Source organism: Symphodus melops (assembly GCF_947650265.1).
Source record: "Symphodus melops genome assembly, chromosome: 13".
NCBI lineage: Eukaryota > Metazoa > Chordata > Actinopteri > Labriformes > Labridae > Symphodus > Symphodus melops.
In genome coordinates, this window is record NC_136703.1 from 4,525,109 (window position 1) to 4,542,218 (window position 17,110).

Below are 17,110 nucleotides of genomic sequence, written 5' to 3' on the forward strand. Positions count from 1 at the left end.
GTTTTTCTGCACTTCCCTGTTCTCTGCACCCCTCCCCTGCAGTGTCACACTCAGACTGAAAAAGTGTGAATAACAGCTAATCATAGCTTGGGCTCAGGCAGATAATTGGCTGTGTGCTTTCGTCACGCCACACATCTTCTGCTTTTTGGATTCAGAAAATCTCAAAGAAGACACATCTCCAACATTATTAGCCCGAAGGTTTATTCTGATTAATTGGAAATCACCAACCCCTCCATTTCACTCTCGCTGGATTTGTGAGGTTATGTCAGTTTTTAATCAGATGCACGGCTCAGGGATCATCGAAGAGATTTCTATAAACTTGGCAGCCCTTCTTAGACTATTATTCAAACAAATTTGATGCTAATACTCTGGATCAGTGGCTTTCTTCATCTCTCATACCATCTGTCCTCCTCTCTTTTCCCCCCTCTTTTCTTTCTCTCTTTTTTCTCTTTGCCCTTTCCTGCTAAGTGTTTTACTTAATTTGCCTTCATTTGTGCATTCTGCTGCAATTGTATATATATATATATTTACAGTAACATTGATGCTGTAACAACAATGCACACATCCCAGCTGCACTGCTCTTGGTGTGTTTAGCAAAATGCTAATTTGCAACACCTGTACATGGAAATACATTCAGAGGTATTCCATAATATGATAAATATATCAGATATGTACACCATTGCAGCATATTCACAACAGAGCTCTTCTGTTTTGTTTACTTATTTTTCTCTTCTGCTGTTTTCTTGTGATTGTGATTTTTATTCTTTGAACTATTTTGTTTAAAACACAAAAAGATATTTGAAAAAAAGACATCCACATTCATCTGTCCTGTTCTTTGGTGAGGAAGAAGAGATATAAAAAACAACTGGAGAACCTTAATGCACATACATTAAAAGCTTTTATAGCAAGATATTTACAACAGTCTCATTCTTAGTTCAGTTCAGTTCTACCTTTAATACGAAAGTGTCGTCTGTACACTGAATAAAAAATATAACAGAGACATTATGTACATTCACAGAAGAAAATACCTCAGAATACAGTTTAGTCCAGAGATCTTTACAACCCTTTCAGACCCGCCATCTGACAAATTGCTTCTTGAGATATTTCACACAAGTCTGCTGGTGGCTCTTGGGGAGTCTCATTTGAGAGATTGCCACCATGATTGCTGGCTTGTGTTTCCATTTGAGTCTAGTTATAAAAAACATCATCCTCTGATAGCGAGCTGCTGTCTACGTGTCTGACAGCAGCCTCTCCAGTCGCAGGGCTTCTGTCCCCAAAGGGTTGATCTCTGTCCTGCTGAGAGTTGAACGTCGGGGAAATGGAGTCAGCCAGCGGCACAGGGACCAAGTGGGAAACCCTGTTGTCTCCATAAGCGTGTGGGTGGATGCTGTACAGGTGCTGAGGAACGCTGATGCTTCCACTGTCCAGCAGGAACTGAGACAGGTAGTGATTTTGTGCAGCTGTTGAAGGACAAACGCAGAAACAGTCAAACGGTGCTTCTTACAAAACACTGAAAACGTAAACAGGGTCAGTCGAGTCCTAAGCTTCTCATCTCACCCAGCTGGTATGGATTTAAAAAGCTGCAGCTGAACAAAGTTACATCAACACTACACATCCATTTGGCACTATGAATGAAATAAAAAAAAGGTACCATAATAGTGAACCAGCTGATGCACAGCCTCAAGCTCTTATCCTTTATTGCAAATGGCTGTATGTCTTCTTAGAAATGTATTGAATGATAGAAAAAACATTTTCAATCTACATGAAGCATAATTTCAAAAACCAACACACAATGATGAGCTCATATGGAAACATGTGAACACACTACAAGTGGGGCAAAGCATGGTTTATTATTTTAAAAGCAGCATTTACTGAGAAACATTACAGCTTGTTAACATGCTAGCATTAGGATGTGAAAATGCTAAATTGCCACGTTGCTCAAAGTGTGGATTAAGTTAAACTCTATTACGAATTCTGGATAAACAAAAAAAGGCAGGACTGGATTTTGACATCATTAACATGCAAAGGGCTTTATGCAGGAGGACAGTCAGAGTGTAGCATTACCAGCAGGGAGCACGATCCACCGTAACGTAATCCAGAAGTGGTTCCAGGTATCAAATATGACTATTTGGAAATAATTGGTCTTTCTCAGAACTGTTCCCTTTCCTGTTTACTTTATTAAGTCACAAAAAGGCAACAATATTAATTTCGGTCTGTTTCAAAGCTCCTCACAGGAACCTTGGACTGAATCACACATGTGATTTATGTATCTGACCTACCTTGTAAGCTGGTGGACGGCTGCTCTAAGCTGTCGTTCATCGACCAAATGTTCATAGCTGCCTCAGCCAGAGCAAACTGCTCCGCCACTCCTGTGAAACAAAACACACGTTTATTTAACGCTGCTCTTCTCTGAAGTCAAATCCCTGTTGTTTTTAACCTCCATGTCGAACACAATCACAAACAAGGGAAAGTGCACTACATTCAAGTCTGTGTGGTTTTCATATTGATTTTTGTCTATGCTCTCTTAGAACAAGGCAATCGAACAAGGACAGCACTTAGTGGGAGCTGAGCATCACTTCATCTCTAAACACACAGCTTGTTTTTCCTGAATTAAATTCCTCCTCCTGACTCACCTGCAGCGAAGCGAGCTTCCTTGATCTCGTCCGTCATTTGGGAGTAGAACTGTTCATCCTCTTGCAGCTCAGCCCCAATCCCCCCCCAGCCTCCGCCTCCTTTACCACTGCCCCTACCTCCTCTGGCCTCGCCACCTCCACCCCAACCCTTCCACTCAATCAGGTGGGCCACTCGCCCCTGGGCCATCGCAGTCGGCTGGGTGATGCGCTCCTTTATCGTGGCCACCAGTCCTTCGTATGGGCAAGAAAGGGAGGAATACATCTTGATAAATAACAGGTAACCTGCTTGAAAAGATGGGATATACAGTTTGTGTGATAGCAGAGAAACGAAGGAGATCCTCGAAGGAAAAGTATAGTTCAAGTGATCTACAGGGGATGGATTAATAGGAAGAGAAGGGCAAATAAATGCCACAGGAAGGAGCAGGAATATTAGAATAAAAAAAGGCTCTTAGAAAAGGAAGAACCATGAAATGGCTATACCTGGAAAGAAATACTATATATTTTGGGAATAATTCAGACTTTGAAGGTGAGCACATTCTCCTGATTTGCATAAACTGAACCATGAAATGAGCTCATCTGCAGCTGCCTTCTCATGTAGAGCTCAATTGAAAAAGAAATGGGAGAAATGCGAGTGTGACAGCAGCACCCCGGGGATGTGTGAAGGATTCTTCATATTTACCTTTGTTACAGACAGCACTGCGGCAGCCAGAGGTGCAGCTTGTCAACAGGCAAGGCAGGAAACTGTCTTGGGGCCCCAGACCAGTAGGGGGCCCCAAAGCAGCGGCTGGAAATGTGCACATTGTGCAATGACGGTAGGAAATCTGCCTAAGGAGGCCCCATCTGACAACACTCACTTTTGTCGCCACTTTTGAATGCTGGTTGCTCCAATAGATTTTTGCTAGAGCCCCACCAGATTCTTGGATCGCCACTGGTGGCAGCACTGAATAAAGCTCAGCTGGATGTAACATGTCATGGGAAAATGTTATCTGATAGAAGTTCACATGCCTTTTTGAAATATTTATTAGCCTCTTTTTGACCATTTGTGCCCGTCATTGAGCTTAAGGTTTAAACATCTGTGTCCTTTTAGTGCTAACTTTAGAATTTACTGTGGAAAATGTCTGAGCATACACTCCAAAATGGATGTTGCTCTTTTTATATGCCAGTGAATGTCATGGTTTATTTATTCTCAGACATGTACCAGGTCAAAACATGGCAGTGTTGTCATCATGACCACACTGACGGAGACCAAGACAACCCACAGACCAGAGTGCTCCAAAAGAAGACCAAGACATTTAGAGATCGAGACTGAGTCAAGAGCAAGACCGAGGCAGGGTGAGACCGAGGCAAGACCAAGACCACAAGAATCAACGGGAAATCTTAATCTTGTTTGCAACGTTTCACTCGCGTTTGCAGGAAGGCTGCAGCTGTAACCGGGGGACAAAAATCTGAAAATGAATTTTAGTCATTTAAGTCAAAACACCCTTTTAGATAGAAGCATTCTCCTTTTAAACAGAGTAATAATGTGGAAAAACAGCCAATCAGAGGTGGTCTTGATTTATATTCCAGTCCGAGACCGAGTAAAAATTCTTCAGATTCTGAGACCGAGACCTTCAAGAAGTGGTCTTAAGACAAAGACTGTTTTTGAGTATTATAACTAAAACATGGAACAATATTCTTGTTGTTTTAAACCCTCAATCCAAGTTGTGTTGAGGGAGTCTTAGTCTTCAATTAAATGTAACCGCACAGTTTTTATTATTCATATTCAAATCTAAATTAAATCTACTATCAGTTCTTTTTGTCCTTAATGGATTGTTTTTAAGCAGTATCTGATTAAAATTCTGTGTTCCTGCATCATTATGTTCTTCATCAGTCGTAAAACCACCGGGAAAACTACAAAGAAGCCATCATTTATTTTAATCACAAGAGAAAAGGGTAGAGAGGTCCAGGGAAATAAGGAGATGAAGTGAGTGTGACAGTGAACTGAGGTCATATTTCAGAATAGGTCAGTTATTCAAAGTTTGAAAAGGCAAAGGTGGAACGAGAGGAAGGGAACGAGTACACAAAAAAGATAAAAGGTCAGGACCAAGAGGAGAGAAAGAAAAGGTGACAAACCGAGAGATGAGAAAAACAAGAAGCAGGAACGGAAATTATTGAATAAAAAGGCAGAGCTGAGAGAGCCTGCAGCCGGTGCTAATAAAGAAAAACATCCTGATTTCATCTAAACTCAACACCAATGAAACCGTTCACTGTGTTGTGACACACTGCTGTCTCACCCAGCGTTCACACTGCGTTGACTCGGTTATGGTTGACTGTGGGTGACGAGGAAGCCATGCTGCATCCATTAGGGTTATCTGCAAGCAGCAGGAAAATCTCATTTGTTTTTGAAAATTGGATATTTTGGACCAACTTTCCACCCTGCTGAGTGAAAAGGTTTGAATCATATTCATTTCACAAAATATGCGACAGAATAATCCTGTGTGGAGTGTCAACTCCATGCTTTGGTGCTCTGAAGTTGGATTAAAGGATATAACCCCTTTCACACACGCCAATTTTAAGAAAAATTTAGGACAGCCTGCCCCAGACAAGAGTTCACACACGACCCTCACAGTGGGAGGTATTCCTCGTGGAGCGGCAAAAGTCACAATGCGTTTACTTGCAGTTAGAGAAAGTCAATGCATTGTGTCAGCCCGACTTAAAACTGGACTTTTGAAAGGCATGTTAACGTGGTTGATCCCTGCCTAACAGTCCCCACTCTTTGTTTTGCCTTAAAAGTTGGACAGCATTAAATAGGTAGCAGAAGTTGCATTGTCATCAGCCTTTGGATGTCAACATAATTGAGAGGGGAGACATGCAGCGCAATTGAACTTAAAGATCACGACAGAGCTGATGTTGTTCACCGTTTGTCAAACAACCACCACTTTGCCATCTGCTAACTTGCTAACATTCGACTTTAAGTACCAAACAGCGAATATATCGCCCCCTACTGTGGAGTCTGACATCTGTCAATAAACCTATTCTACCTTGGTGCATACTGGGACTGGGGCAGTATTCCAGTTGAAAGGCCTAATCAGGTTGTAACCCTAGCTTGACTTAATTGTGCAGGTAAATGTTCAGAATATTGAGCTGGATTGAACTCTCAACCTTCTGCCTATTATCGACTATACCAATTGATCCCCTCTTGCCCCCTACTGGTCATCTTACGATTGCATCAGATGCTCTGACACATTGATGAGAATAAACATTGAGAGCACACCAGTCCTGTATCATTTTATCCCCATCAGTCGTAACATTGACCCACATGGATCGGATTTTCTCTGGGGGTTATTCATGAATCCAACAACAGTTCAATGCAAACTGAAAAATTAGAGAACGCATCCAATCTACCTGCTGAAGAGTGTAATTGAATGATGTTTTCCAGAATTATTCCCATGTTGGCTGGTAGATAAGAAAGCTCTGAAAGCAGCTCCTGCAGGTTTTATAACATTGCTAGTTGTCCATCTGTCTGTTTGGTCTGTTTCCTCTCAACATACAGGGGCGGGTCATGCTTCCCTTCAACAGCATTTTATATTCCTATAAAGACTGAATTATTTCCAATTCAATCTGTTTACTTTAATAAACGTGCAACCTTTGTGTTTACTGTCACAACATGAATGCTTGTTTGGGAAATCAAATCATTTTTCAAAGAAACCAAGAGAACTAACATATGATAACATTATCATAATTTTCTTGTTCTTCAAGTATTGGTTCTGACAAATATTGGAAAGGTTTTAAGTTTAGTCCAGAAGTGGCACATCCTTCCTTTAATAGTTATTATTTGACCTCCATGATCAACTCAAATGTTTACCATGTTCTTCATAGTAGTTAATCCTGTTATGAGTTTGTCAACTGTAGTAACACAAGTTAGTTCTGATCAAGCAAAGCCTATGATCGAATCACAGCAGTACTGATGTCCCTTGCCTCTGTGTTATTTTGCTTAAATATGCAACAAATCAACGTGTGCAGTGAGGTCAATGCTTTCCAACCTTTTTTGGCTCATGACCTCACTTTGATGAGCCCAGACATCCAAAACAACGACATTCATCAAAGCGCATCATACGAACAGCATGGAATCAGCTGTGATGTCTGTGTTATGTTAATTTTTAACATAATTGTATTTGTACTCAGTATTGAGCTAACACCAAGCTGTTAGGTTGTCAGCTGCACTTTGTGGCAGCCAAACTCCAGAACTTGCTTTGCCAATTAAGACTGACAGGTGATTAAGTCTGAATAAACGCTAAGAAGCCTTAATATTTTCCACTGGACTGAATCTGTCGCTTCTAAAACAGGTGTCAGCTTCTCCGCTGTCTGCCTGAATGTCTGTATTTGTCTAACATATTCATAATTACACTGTCAGGGCTACAAAGGACCTTTCACTGGGGAAAGTTCAGCGAGGCATAACACATCAAGTCAAATAATTAACCTCCTGCAGAGGGAGGGATGAGGCTGGCAGACTCGGGATGAGGAAAGGGGATAAAATTTTTTTAAAAAAGACGAGGCAAACATGAAGAAAAGGAAGCAGAGCCAGAATTGGAGCAGAAATTGAAATTTCAGATGGAAATGTGTTCATGTAGCAGGTTGTTTACTCCCATCTTTCTGGTTATATTGCTGTTACATGTGTTACAGGGAAAAGGGCATGAAAGAGGAGGGAAATTACATTACCAACCTCCCGTGGTTAGTAATGCAATTTCCCTGCTTCCAAGTCTGATGTGTTAGATTCATAATGAAACACAACATGAACTACACCTGTTTATTTGAGTGTGTGTGTGTGTTTGTGTGTGTGTGTGTGTGTGTGTGTGTGTGTGTGTGTGTGTGTGTGTGTGTGTGTGTGTGTGTGTGTAGGTGTGTGTGTGTGTGTCTCACCAATCAAAGAGGAGGTGGCCAGCTCGCCTATGTCATAGCGGCTGCCTTTATCTGCCACACTGCCGTTGGAGGGAGTCTGCCCGTCCTGCACGATATGATGCACATGAAAAAAGAGAATATTACATCTTCAACATTGATGCTTTTATTCCTGGAATAAATGTCTCGGTTTAGCGTGTTGTCCCTGTGTGAGAGATATACCTAACTAACACCCATAGACACTTTAGATCACATTTGCATGCATTCTCCTCGGGCTGTCACGTTTTATATGTGACGGCTCAATCCACAAAGTTTCTGCTTTCAAGGGAAAAAACAGTGATAATGACAACAACAGACAGCTGTTTGAAAATCCTGCAGCATTCACACTCAGACTGAATCAAAGGATTTTTTAAATCTCAGAGCCTTACAGTATGTTACCCTCAAATATATGCATCAGAATGAAAAGAGAAGCTGCAGTTTCTTTAGGAGTCTCTATCTGTGAGTTCAAATCCTGCAAGCTTGTTCAAGATGTATTAAGTTTGGGGTAACAAACGGAGGTTGTTCCAGTTTAAACTGATGCATGTTTAATCTGTGCAAATGAAGCTCCACGGACATTTAATGAAGCCTAAAAATCAAGAAAAGTTTTTGCTCTTAATCAAATAAATGTTCTCTGTTTTTCATATTAGCACATTGCTGCTCATAAATGGCAGAATTTAATTAACACACATAATTTAATATAATGTAATGTATAATTTAGATAATAAAGATGTTGTGTATGAAAGAGATGTTAACCTTAAAAAGAAGCTGTAAGAAGACCTTCTCACAGCTGCAGTGATCTCAAACACATCAGATAAATAAATAAAAAATCTGAGATGTGCAACTAGTGTTAAAAAAACACCTAAATTTAGAGAGAGAAGGTAATGTGGACTTACTTTACTTTGAATTTGTGCAGACAACACTCAAAGCTAGTTTCATCCAAATGGCAGAATGTGTTTTTATACCTTGTTAATTATTAATGCAGAAAGTTCTGATTTTAATTCCCATATTTTAATATATAATTTCAAGAAATTGATCTCAGAGAGGAAGTTCATTCATAATTTAAACAAACCTTTAAGAAAACATTTCCATTTCTCTGAATAGTTCAGATGAAATATATCATATACAGAAACTCTTCTGCTGGAAATGATCTCCACTGATCACTGTTGTAACTCAGAAAAACCAAAACCCTTAAATCCCACACATTTAGACCTAAACTCTCTCTTTTAAACCTACAAGTCGAGGGTTTACTCACTTTGGCAGAGGATGGCTGTGCCTCCACAGTCTTGTCCTGCAGGACTGTCATGGGATGCTGGAGCTCTGAGGGGAATAACAAACAAACTACTCATACTCTACACAATGAGGGTTTCTTGTTTGTGTTGTGCCAGGGTGACTGATGGTGGTTTGAATTGAATAAAAAGATGGACAACATGTCAGCTCACAAACAGTCGGGCCAAGACATTTGGAGCTCCCCCTACTGACTGACTGCAGGGTCATGAGCTCTGCCTCCATGTTACCAGGTGGGACATGGGTCCACTTTATGAGGGTGCCTGGGGCCTGGTGGCTGGTTTACATACCCCATGTATAGAGGCTATGCAATGGTCATCAGGCGGGCGGCACAAGTTTGACCTGTGGCTTCTTACGTTTGTCACTTTGCCATCTGCTAACTTGCTAACATAGCAAACAAGAGTTATTTCACTGAAAGTGTCGGTTTCTAATGGACACAATGACCTGATCGGCTGTAGACTTGGCTAACCTGAGGGATGTTTGGCCGTTTTATTGGTAAGACGCTGCTGTTGTTCATGAAAAAGAGGCGGAACATCAAAATCCATGCAGTCCTGTGCACAACTCAGCGTTAACAACAGCATATCAGGCCCATTACAGGTTTTGTTATTTTGCTTGACTTTTGAAATCATTGTTTTTGAGAAGGCCAATTGTCTGTAAGCCAAAATACTTTTTTTTCTTTTATCAAAAGTTCCAAAATACTTTTTTTTCTTTTATCAAGGAGTCAAGCGAGTCTTACTTCAGTAAGATGAGAAAGAATCCTCATTCAGTCATTAAACAGGGTCTTCTCTGCTTCTTAATTGATGGTGGGTTTCATATGAATGAGGAGAGGAAATGAATGCAGGGTGGAGAGATGGAGAGTTAACATTATGAGAAAGGTCAGTGGACACACATACAGGAATACACCCCCAGAAACACACACACACACACACACACACACACACACACACACACACACACACACACACACACACACACACACACACACACACTCAAAGACACAAACAGAAACAAACACACAGACACACAGACACACACACACGCTTGGGGTTTCCCTCAGGAGGTGATGTCAAGACAATTGGCGGTCGCTATGGAAACCCAACAGCATAAGGAGGAGAGTGATACCCATCCATTTACTTAAGTAAGTCCTTACTTAGCACACACACACACACACACACACACACACACAGACACACACACAGACACACACACACACACACACACACACACACACACACACACTGGTCTCTGGTCTCATCACATGCTATTAGCTGGTAAAGAAACACATTGTGATTGCTGGAGCACGCTCCTGTCCTTGTGGGGTTAAATAACACCATGATTCACCCTCTGCCTCAGACTCTCTTATCTGCTCGTCTGGGGCCTCACAGCTGCCTTCCTGCTTTCTTCCCAGCTTGAAAGCGTTGCACTCAATCCCCTCCACCTTGTTAAGCGGTGTGCTTCCTGAACAGAAGCCGCCTTTGTTTTATCAAATATTGAACTGAATCGCAGATACAGGCCGAAAATAATGTGAGAATGTGATTGGATGTAAAATGCATATATTTTGAAAAGCTGAGTCACCTCAAATGAACTTTACTTGTGTAGTGTTTGTGTGTGTTTGTTTTACACATATCCAAACCAGTGTTCTTCCTAAAAGGCCCTGCTTCCAGTTCATTTTACACCGACTGATTTTGAGGTAACAATCGCTACCATAAATGTACTTTGAAAAAATATGAAAGAAAATATTGTAACCCAAGTCACATATATAGTCATGACAAGATGGGGATGATCCGTGCATTGAGCTGTCATATCCTGAAGCCAATACTGTCCTCTGCTGATCCTCACAATCCCTCTCATCAACCTGCTTTCGCCCCATAGTCTCATATTTCAAGCCATCGCTACAGAGTCACTCAGATCAGGAATAGCAGTGAAATTGCAGATGAAAACAAGAATTCGGCTGAGTCATAACAGAACATATTTTGTGCAATTTACATACTTATAATTCCTCTAAAGGACTCACATCATAAAAAAAATGTCTTTTTGTGTCTTAGATGGTTTTCCCCTCTCTTTCAGATAACACAATCCCCCAAAACAGGATGCAACTTTCTGACACATCAGGTGGACTGACCTTTGTGACCTTTGCAGAGGCAGGCACCCATGGTCTCAGGTCAGCCGGGTGGTTATCTGTTCACCATGGTTTCCTCAGGGATCAGGAGCGGGTGACAAGCAGGAAGAAGGAGCGCAGCAGGAGTCAGTCAGTCAGGCGAGGAGCAGGGAGAGGTGAGGAGCTGAGGCGGGAGAAAAGTAAGATCAGGTTCACACTGAGCTGTAGGCTGAGGCACTGAGGAGAGAGAGGTGATAGAGAAACTCAAAGTGTGGGGAGGGTGGAGAGAGAGAGACGGAGAGAGAGGGGGAATCAGGGAGAAAGCACAAATGCCTGTTTGCTGACGATTTTAAATCCCCTCCCCTCCATTTCTTCTAATCTCCTCCTACTCTATTCTTCTCCATACTGCTGTTTATAGCGGACTCTCTATGTATAGATGGATAACAGCTTCATTTGTTCGTCTCAGGTGCATACTCTGAGAGACTGAACTGTGCAGGGATTAAACCAAAAGGGGCTCCAGCCTGCATGCAGTCGGATACCAACATGAAGAAAGCTGTGAATTGATTAAATAATAGTGAATCAGATCCAAATTGTTTTTCTTCATGTAGGGCAGCATGCATTGAATTTTTTCCAATGGAAGAGCACCCTAGAGTGGTCTGCTTTATTTTTATCCACGGGCAAACTAGGCCACCATAGAGGAATCTTAAGCATGTTTTATTTATCTTGTGTGAAGCCAGGAGGGCACATTAACAGTATTTTGACAGCAGTAGTGACATCGCAATGGAGACCCTCACCTGTTCCACATGTTCTTATCATGTCACATGTTAATGCAAATTCATCCATCACTTGCATTTGCATGACATATTATCCATAAGTCTCAGTCTTATTATCTGACCTGATGAGTTCATAAGCTTTAAAGATCAAAACTTTTTTTTGTTCCAGTCTGTAACCATGTGTATATCTGCTGGGAAAAATTGACCTCAATATAGACTCGACTCGTGGGGATTCCTTGGCTTTTGGAGCCAACCTCGAACGGACATACCAAGTTTTTTTTTGCACTTCCAGTTTTGGCTTCATTTTTCAGTATAGGAGGTTGCAGCATGTACAGAGACGAGTAATACTTCTGGAGCTCTTCAGTGCATGACAGTCAACACTCATAGTCCTGCTGGCACACTATGACATATTTGACAATATGACCTGGACATTGTCAAAGGCTAGCACAAGACATGATGTAAACACAGAAAATGTCTGTCTGTCTGTCTGTCTGTCTGTCTGTCTGTCTGTCTGTCTGTCTGTCTGTCCAGCTCACCCTGAAAAGTTTTTCAGGAGTTTTTTGCAAGTGTAAACAAAGTTTTGCAAAGAAAAATGGTCACATTCTTTTACTGACCTGACTTTAAAAAAACAGTTATGCCACAATTTTAATAAAATTCACACTGATGGACATCACAACACAAATTCATTTTTATAGACAGCATGCCGTGTCTCCTGACCTCATTAGCTCAGATACGCACGCACGCGCACACACACACACACACACACACTCAAAGACACAAACAGAAACACACACACACACACACACACACTCAAAGACACAAACAGAAACACACACACACACACACACACACACACACACACACACACACACACACACACACACACACACACACACACACACACACACACACACACACACACACACACACACACACACACACACACACACACACACACACACACACACACACACACACCTGTAATAAAACAATCAGACACGTTAATGCTTCCTTGCCCTGATGGCTTGTTGTCTCTGTCTGTCTCAGACTCCTCCTGCTGTGAATGCTGGGAGATGTAATGAGGGCTTTGGTGACATCACCTCCTCCAACTGTGCCCTAGCCTCTTTGGAGGAGGAAAATCCTGTTGCCATGGCAACTATGTCACTCTATGGTTCTAAAGGCCTTTTTTTCCCTCAATTTATCGGATGGAGTAAAGAGGCAGTTACATTACATCAACAGAGGGAGGGGAGAACGGTGCTGATGAAGTTAGATAAATCAGAACACTTAAAAAATAAAACATCTCAGCTAAATTCGAAGGAGCTGAGTGATGATTTGAAGATGTCACTGCAATTCAATTTGGCCTGAGCCAATAATTACGTAAACTCTTACTTTCAGTAACTTTTACTACTTTTACTTTCAGCACTTTTCTATCACTACAACCATTAAACGTGCACACATGTACTCCCAACAATTTAACAGAAATTTCAGGACAAGGTGCGTCTGAAATCTTCCCATATTGCTCCACGCTCGTCTCAAACAGTGTGAAGTTTACCCTGTTGGAAGGGATGAGGTGTGTGTGAGGAGGGGTCTCAGGAGACAAGACATGACAGAAAAGGCCCGTGGAAATCCTAGATGGTGGACAAAGTGACAGAATTTAAAACTATAATGACAGTGTTTGAATGCATATTCATGTTTTGTATAATTTGATATAATTTCAGATTCAGTAAGATTCAGGTGGGGAAGAAAATATTGGCAGGCAAAAAGAGTATGAACAGCGATGGCATCAGTTTTTCACTTGTTGTGTTATGTACGTCTTAATAATGTCATCATCTCAAGCTCCCAGTGAATTCTCCTGACTATATGTTGTGCTGCTTTCACACATCAACTTACTCTGACTAAAGGAAATGAGGATGGCATGAACAATTCTAGATAAATTCTGGGTGAAATATTTGCATTCAACTCATTTCAACTCCTTCATGAGTTTCTGAAACCTAAAATGTTCTGAAGAATTGCAGGACCACGATCAAGAAACAGGGGTCTCTCAAAGATCCCCTTGAACACTAAAATGATAGTGGAAAAAAGTAAACGCTAAACAAAGGTAACAAGCCTTTAAATCAACATCCAGTGACTCGTTAACATCTCCTCTGGAACTTCCCTAAAACCTTTAAGGAAACAAAAAATCTTCAAAAAGTATCTGGAAACCTTTGTTAATTCAGACCCTTTGCTGTGAAACAATGTGCTCTACAGAGGAGACTGGCAAGGAGCAGTCTGACCTCTTGTGGTGAAAAAACAAAACTGCAGCATATCTTAAAGTAATACACCCGGCTTAGAGGAAAAAAATCTAAACTCTACACATTTCATCATTTTAGAGCCCAATCACAGCCATGGATGGAGGACCCGATCAGAATTTAAAGAGTTGAAGGTGCTCAAAAACTTACAAAACTTTGTACACATTTTAAGCAGGCAAAAGCTTATATTTCATTGGCCTTGTGCAAAATTCCTAAAAACACAAAAGCACTCCTTCACATTTTTAAAAAAATGCAATGACATTGAGTGTGCACGTCAACCAGGGGGATCAGTAGCTGAGTCTGGAGGAACTCGGGTTGGGATATGTTCCAATGCGGACTAAAAACATGGAAGTTGGTCTGGTAGCTGGAGAGGTGCCAAACCACCGCCTAAGTACTGCCGAGGTGCCCTTGAGCAAGGCACCTAACCCCCACCAGCTCATGGGACACTTCCAGTGGGGGCAGCCGTCGAACTCTGACATCTCTCCATTAATGCATGTCCCTAGGTCCTGCTTGTGCTTGCGTGTGATCCAGGCCTGTTTGTGTGAGAAACATGTTTTTAAAATAACAGAGTGCGGACCAGAAATTCCACCTCTGGGATTAATCTAAAAATATGAATGCAGGAGAAAGGCTTCCCTGATCCCCTTAAGGTCTGTCCTAAGGTCTGGCTCTCACCTTGTATGTTAAGAAAAGTCAAGTCTTTGCCTGTTGGACGAACACATTTGCTGTCAGCCTTGATGTCCTTGCATGCTCTCCAAATATCGACTGTCTCTCATCTGTTTGGATTTTCCATCAGACAAAATAAATCTTGAATTTGAGAGGATGAGAATTTTGGGATTTTGCTTAGTAGCTGAAAAGTGAGCTGTAGGAATGTTTGACGTCCACATACACACATATACAGCGATGCTCTTCGTTGGGAAGCCACAGACATTAAATTGACTATCATTTCTGTGGTTTCCTTGAGCCAAAGATGCACTTAGATGCTTTTCAGTGTCACGTGATTGTCAAATACTGTAATTTATATGCACATCATATATGATGCGCTGTTTATTGTGTAATTCAACACATGTATGATTGGAGAAATGAGTTATGATTCAGCTTCAAGGGAAATGAAACAAAAAGGAAAAGAAATGTTGCCGTCTGCTTGTGAGGGACTTTCCCACTTCATATGTGAGAGGAAAGAAAACGTACTTGGAGGTACATTTTAAAACTTTCACAAGGTCAAGCTGACAGACCACCGTGCTTTTTATAGACCCACCCTGCTTCAAACTCACACAGCTCCACAATTCACAGTTGGAGTTGCCCACTACAATCTGAGAGAAATATCAGCGCCTCGAGGAGAACGAGAGTCGGAGATTTTAATAGAAAAGCAACACGGTTTGGCTGCAGCAGCCTGAGGTTGGAGGATCACATGCAACAACAAAACCAGCCCTGATGAGGCTCTGATGAAGGCTTGTTTGGCAAATGGTACAAGTTTCAGACATAAACTGGGAACTGCTCTGAGAGTTTGTTCTTCTTTGGCTTTTTGCAGAGCCTCTTTTCCTGATTTGTATCCAAAGCGTCCACCTCAATAAAGTAATTTAAATCTTGCAATATAATGCTAACTGTATGCAGAAGGCCACTTAAAGTGTATTCAAGCCCGGTCCTTAAACCAGCTTCTCATACATGAAGAATTGCAGATATAAATCCCCTTCAACATTAAACATGAAGGTCACCAGAATGATTGTTTCGCTTGTGTTTTGAGTCATAAAGTGCTTTGATCGTGACTGGCACAGCATCATCTGATAACAGAGGTATGAATGATTTCATTCACGCTCACTTGGCAATAAACATTCTCACAGCTCAACGTGTCAAAGCAGGAAAAGCGCAGGTGTAATTGATAACATTAAAATAGCTTCATTCCTTTCAGCTGACATAATCTCATGTTCCTGTGGTGTTGTGCATGCGAGCTCGCTGTCATGGCTTACTACACCGCTGATGCAACATAACCATCATTAATGAAATCTGTTCCACCTGAGCTCTGCTGCATCTGATTTGAGGTTTTTTATAATCATGTTTTGTCGCGCTTTCAGCGTGTTAAATGTGCCAAACAGTGTAAATGTGTTTTCTTGTGTTTGAAATGGCATATTTCCCTGTCAAGTCAAACACCTTTTCAATGCATCATGTAGAAAATAACATAACCCTATGTATGGACCTCAGAGATCAAGTTTTCCTCCAATGTTTAAATAAAATCTTAACCAATAACAACCAAAGCAACATGGATCGATTGTTTAACTTTACACACATTTTTGTATTTGGAATAAAGCAACTTGTACGTAGTTTTTAAGAGGATTGAATATCTGCGGCCGAAGTCACAAAGCCTCCTAAATACCAAGAGTTGTTCCTCGTGACAACATTTTAAGAACATTCTTAGATTTGACATTTTGTAAGTTTTTGAAGCTTTACGTTTAGACTCCTTGTAAAAATTGCAAAGTTATTTCACAAATGTCAGTTATTCACAAAGCTTCTTAGCCCTAAAAGAGCTCCGAAGGTGTAAAACTACTAGTGAGCAGGGGCCGTATTCACAAAGCCTCTTAAGGACTAAGAGTTCCTCCTAGTGACAGAATTTGAAGGATTTTGTAAGAATCAGGACATTTTCTAATACATTTTATTTTATTTCATAATAAAAAAGCGTCTTAGCCCTTAAAAGAGCTACTCAGGTGTAAAACTGTCAGGAGGACTTTTAAGAGATTCTCAAGCTGAGGAGTTAAATGGAGAAATGATCTTCAAACAGTATTTGAAGAATATTTTTAACTCATAGTTGGGCAGAACAGACAACAAATATTTATGCAGACATTTCAATCCAACTCTGATTCTTTTGTGTATAAAGTAAAACATGCATGTTGAGTGTGTCTGCATGTAGTTACCTCCACAGATGCATCCAATCTCTAATCAAGACTCGTCACCTGCTGATGTAACTTTAAGCGTGTGAAGAAGCTTCGGCATGTGGGCACGTTATTTCAAACATTGTGTGGGCTGTATAGTTGTATTACAAATTCTCTGGATTTTATTAAACTGTTTTTAAGATAAACTTATCTGCTGTTCAGGTCCATAACCCTGAAAAGTGCTCAGGGCTCAGGGCTA

The 17,110-nt window shown here is 41.1% G+C and overlaps 1 protein-coding gene across 2 annotated transcripts; it reads right to left on the minus strand.

Annotated features, from left to right (window-relative positions):
• Positions 1 to 879: 879 nt before the first annotated feature.
• Positions 880 to 16,947, minus strand: fam131c (family with sequence similarity 131 member C). Of its 2 annotated transcripts, none has more exons than XM_079360347.1 (7): positions 16,894 to 16,947; positions 10,954 to 11,113; positions 8,800 to 8,864; positions 7,533 to 7,617; positions 2,634 to 2,864; positions 2,280 to 2,369; positions 880 to 1,460 (listed from the first exon to the last, which is right to left on the minus strand). In XM_079360347.1, the coding sequence occupies exons 2-7, from the start codon at positions 10,982 to 10,984 to the stop codon at positions 1,189 to 1,191; spliced, it is 774 nt and encodes a 257-aa protein (XP_079216473.1). In that variant the 5' UTR covers positions 10,985 to 11,113; positions 16,894 to 16,947; the 3' UTR covers positions 880 to 1,188. The 2 variants fall into 2 exon arrangements, with proteins under 2 accessions (XP_079216473.1, XP_079216474.1); XM_079360348.1 differs by having other exon boundaries at positions 10,954 to 11,166; positions 16,894 to 16,946.
• Positions 16,948 to 17,110: the final 163 nt, after the last annotated feature.

Excerpts from the sequence above, each read along its gene's own strand:
- fam131c (XM_079360347.1), bottom strand. The coding sequence starts at position 10,984 with ATGGGTGCCTGCCTCTGCAAAGGTCACAAAG. Across the intron at positions 2,865-7,532 it reads GGCCACCTCCTCTTTGATTG|GACTGGTGGCCACGATAAAG; the intron begins GTGAGACACACA and ends GCCCATACGAAG. Across the intron at positions 1,461-2,279 it reads GCCGTCCACCAGCTTACAAG|CTGCACAAAATCACTACCTG; the intron begins GTAGGTCAGATA and ends GTCCTTCAACAG.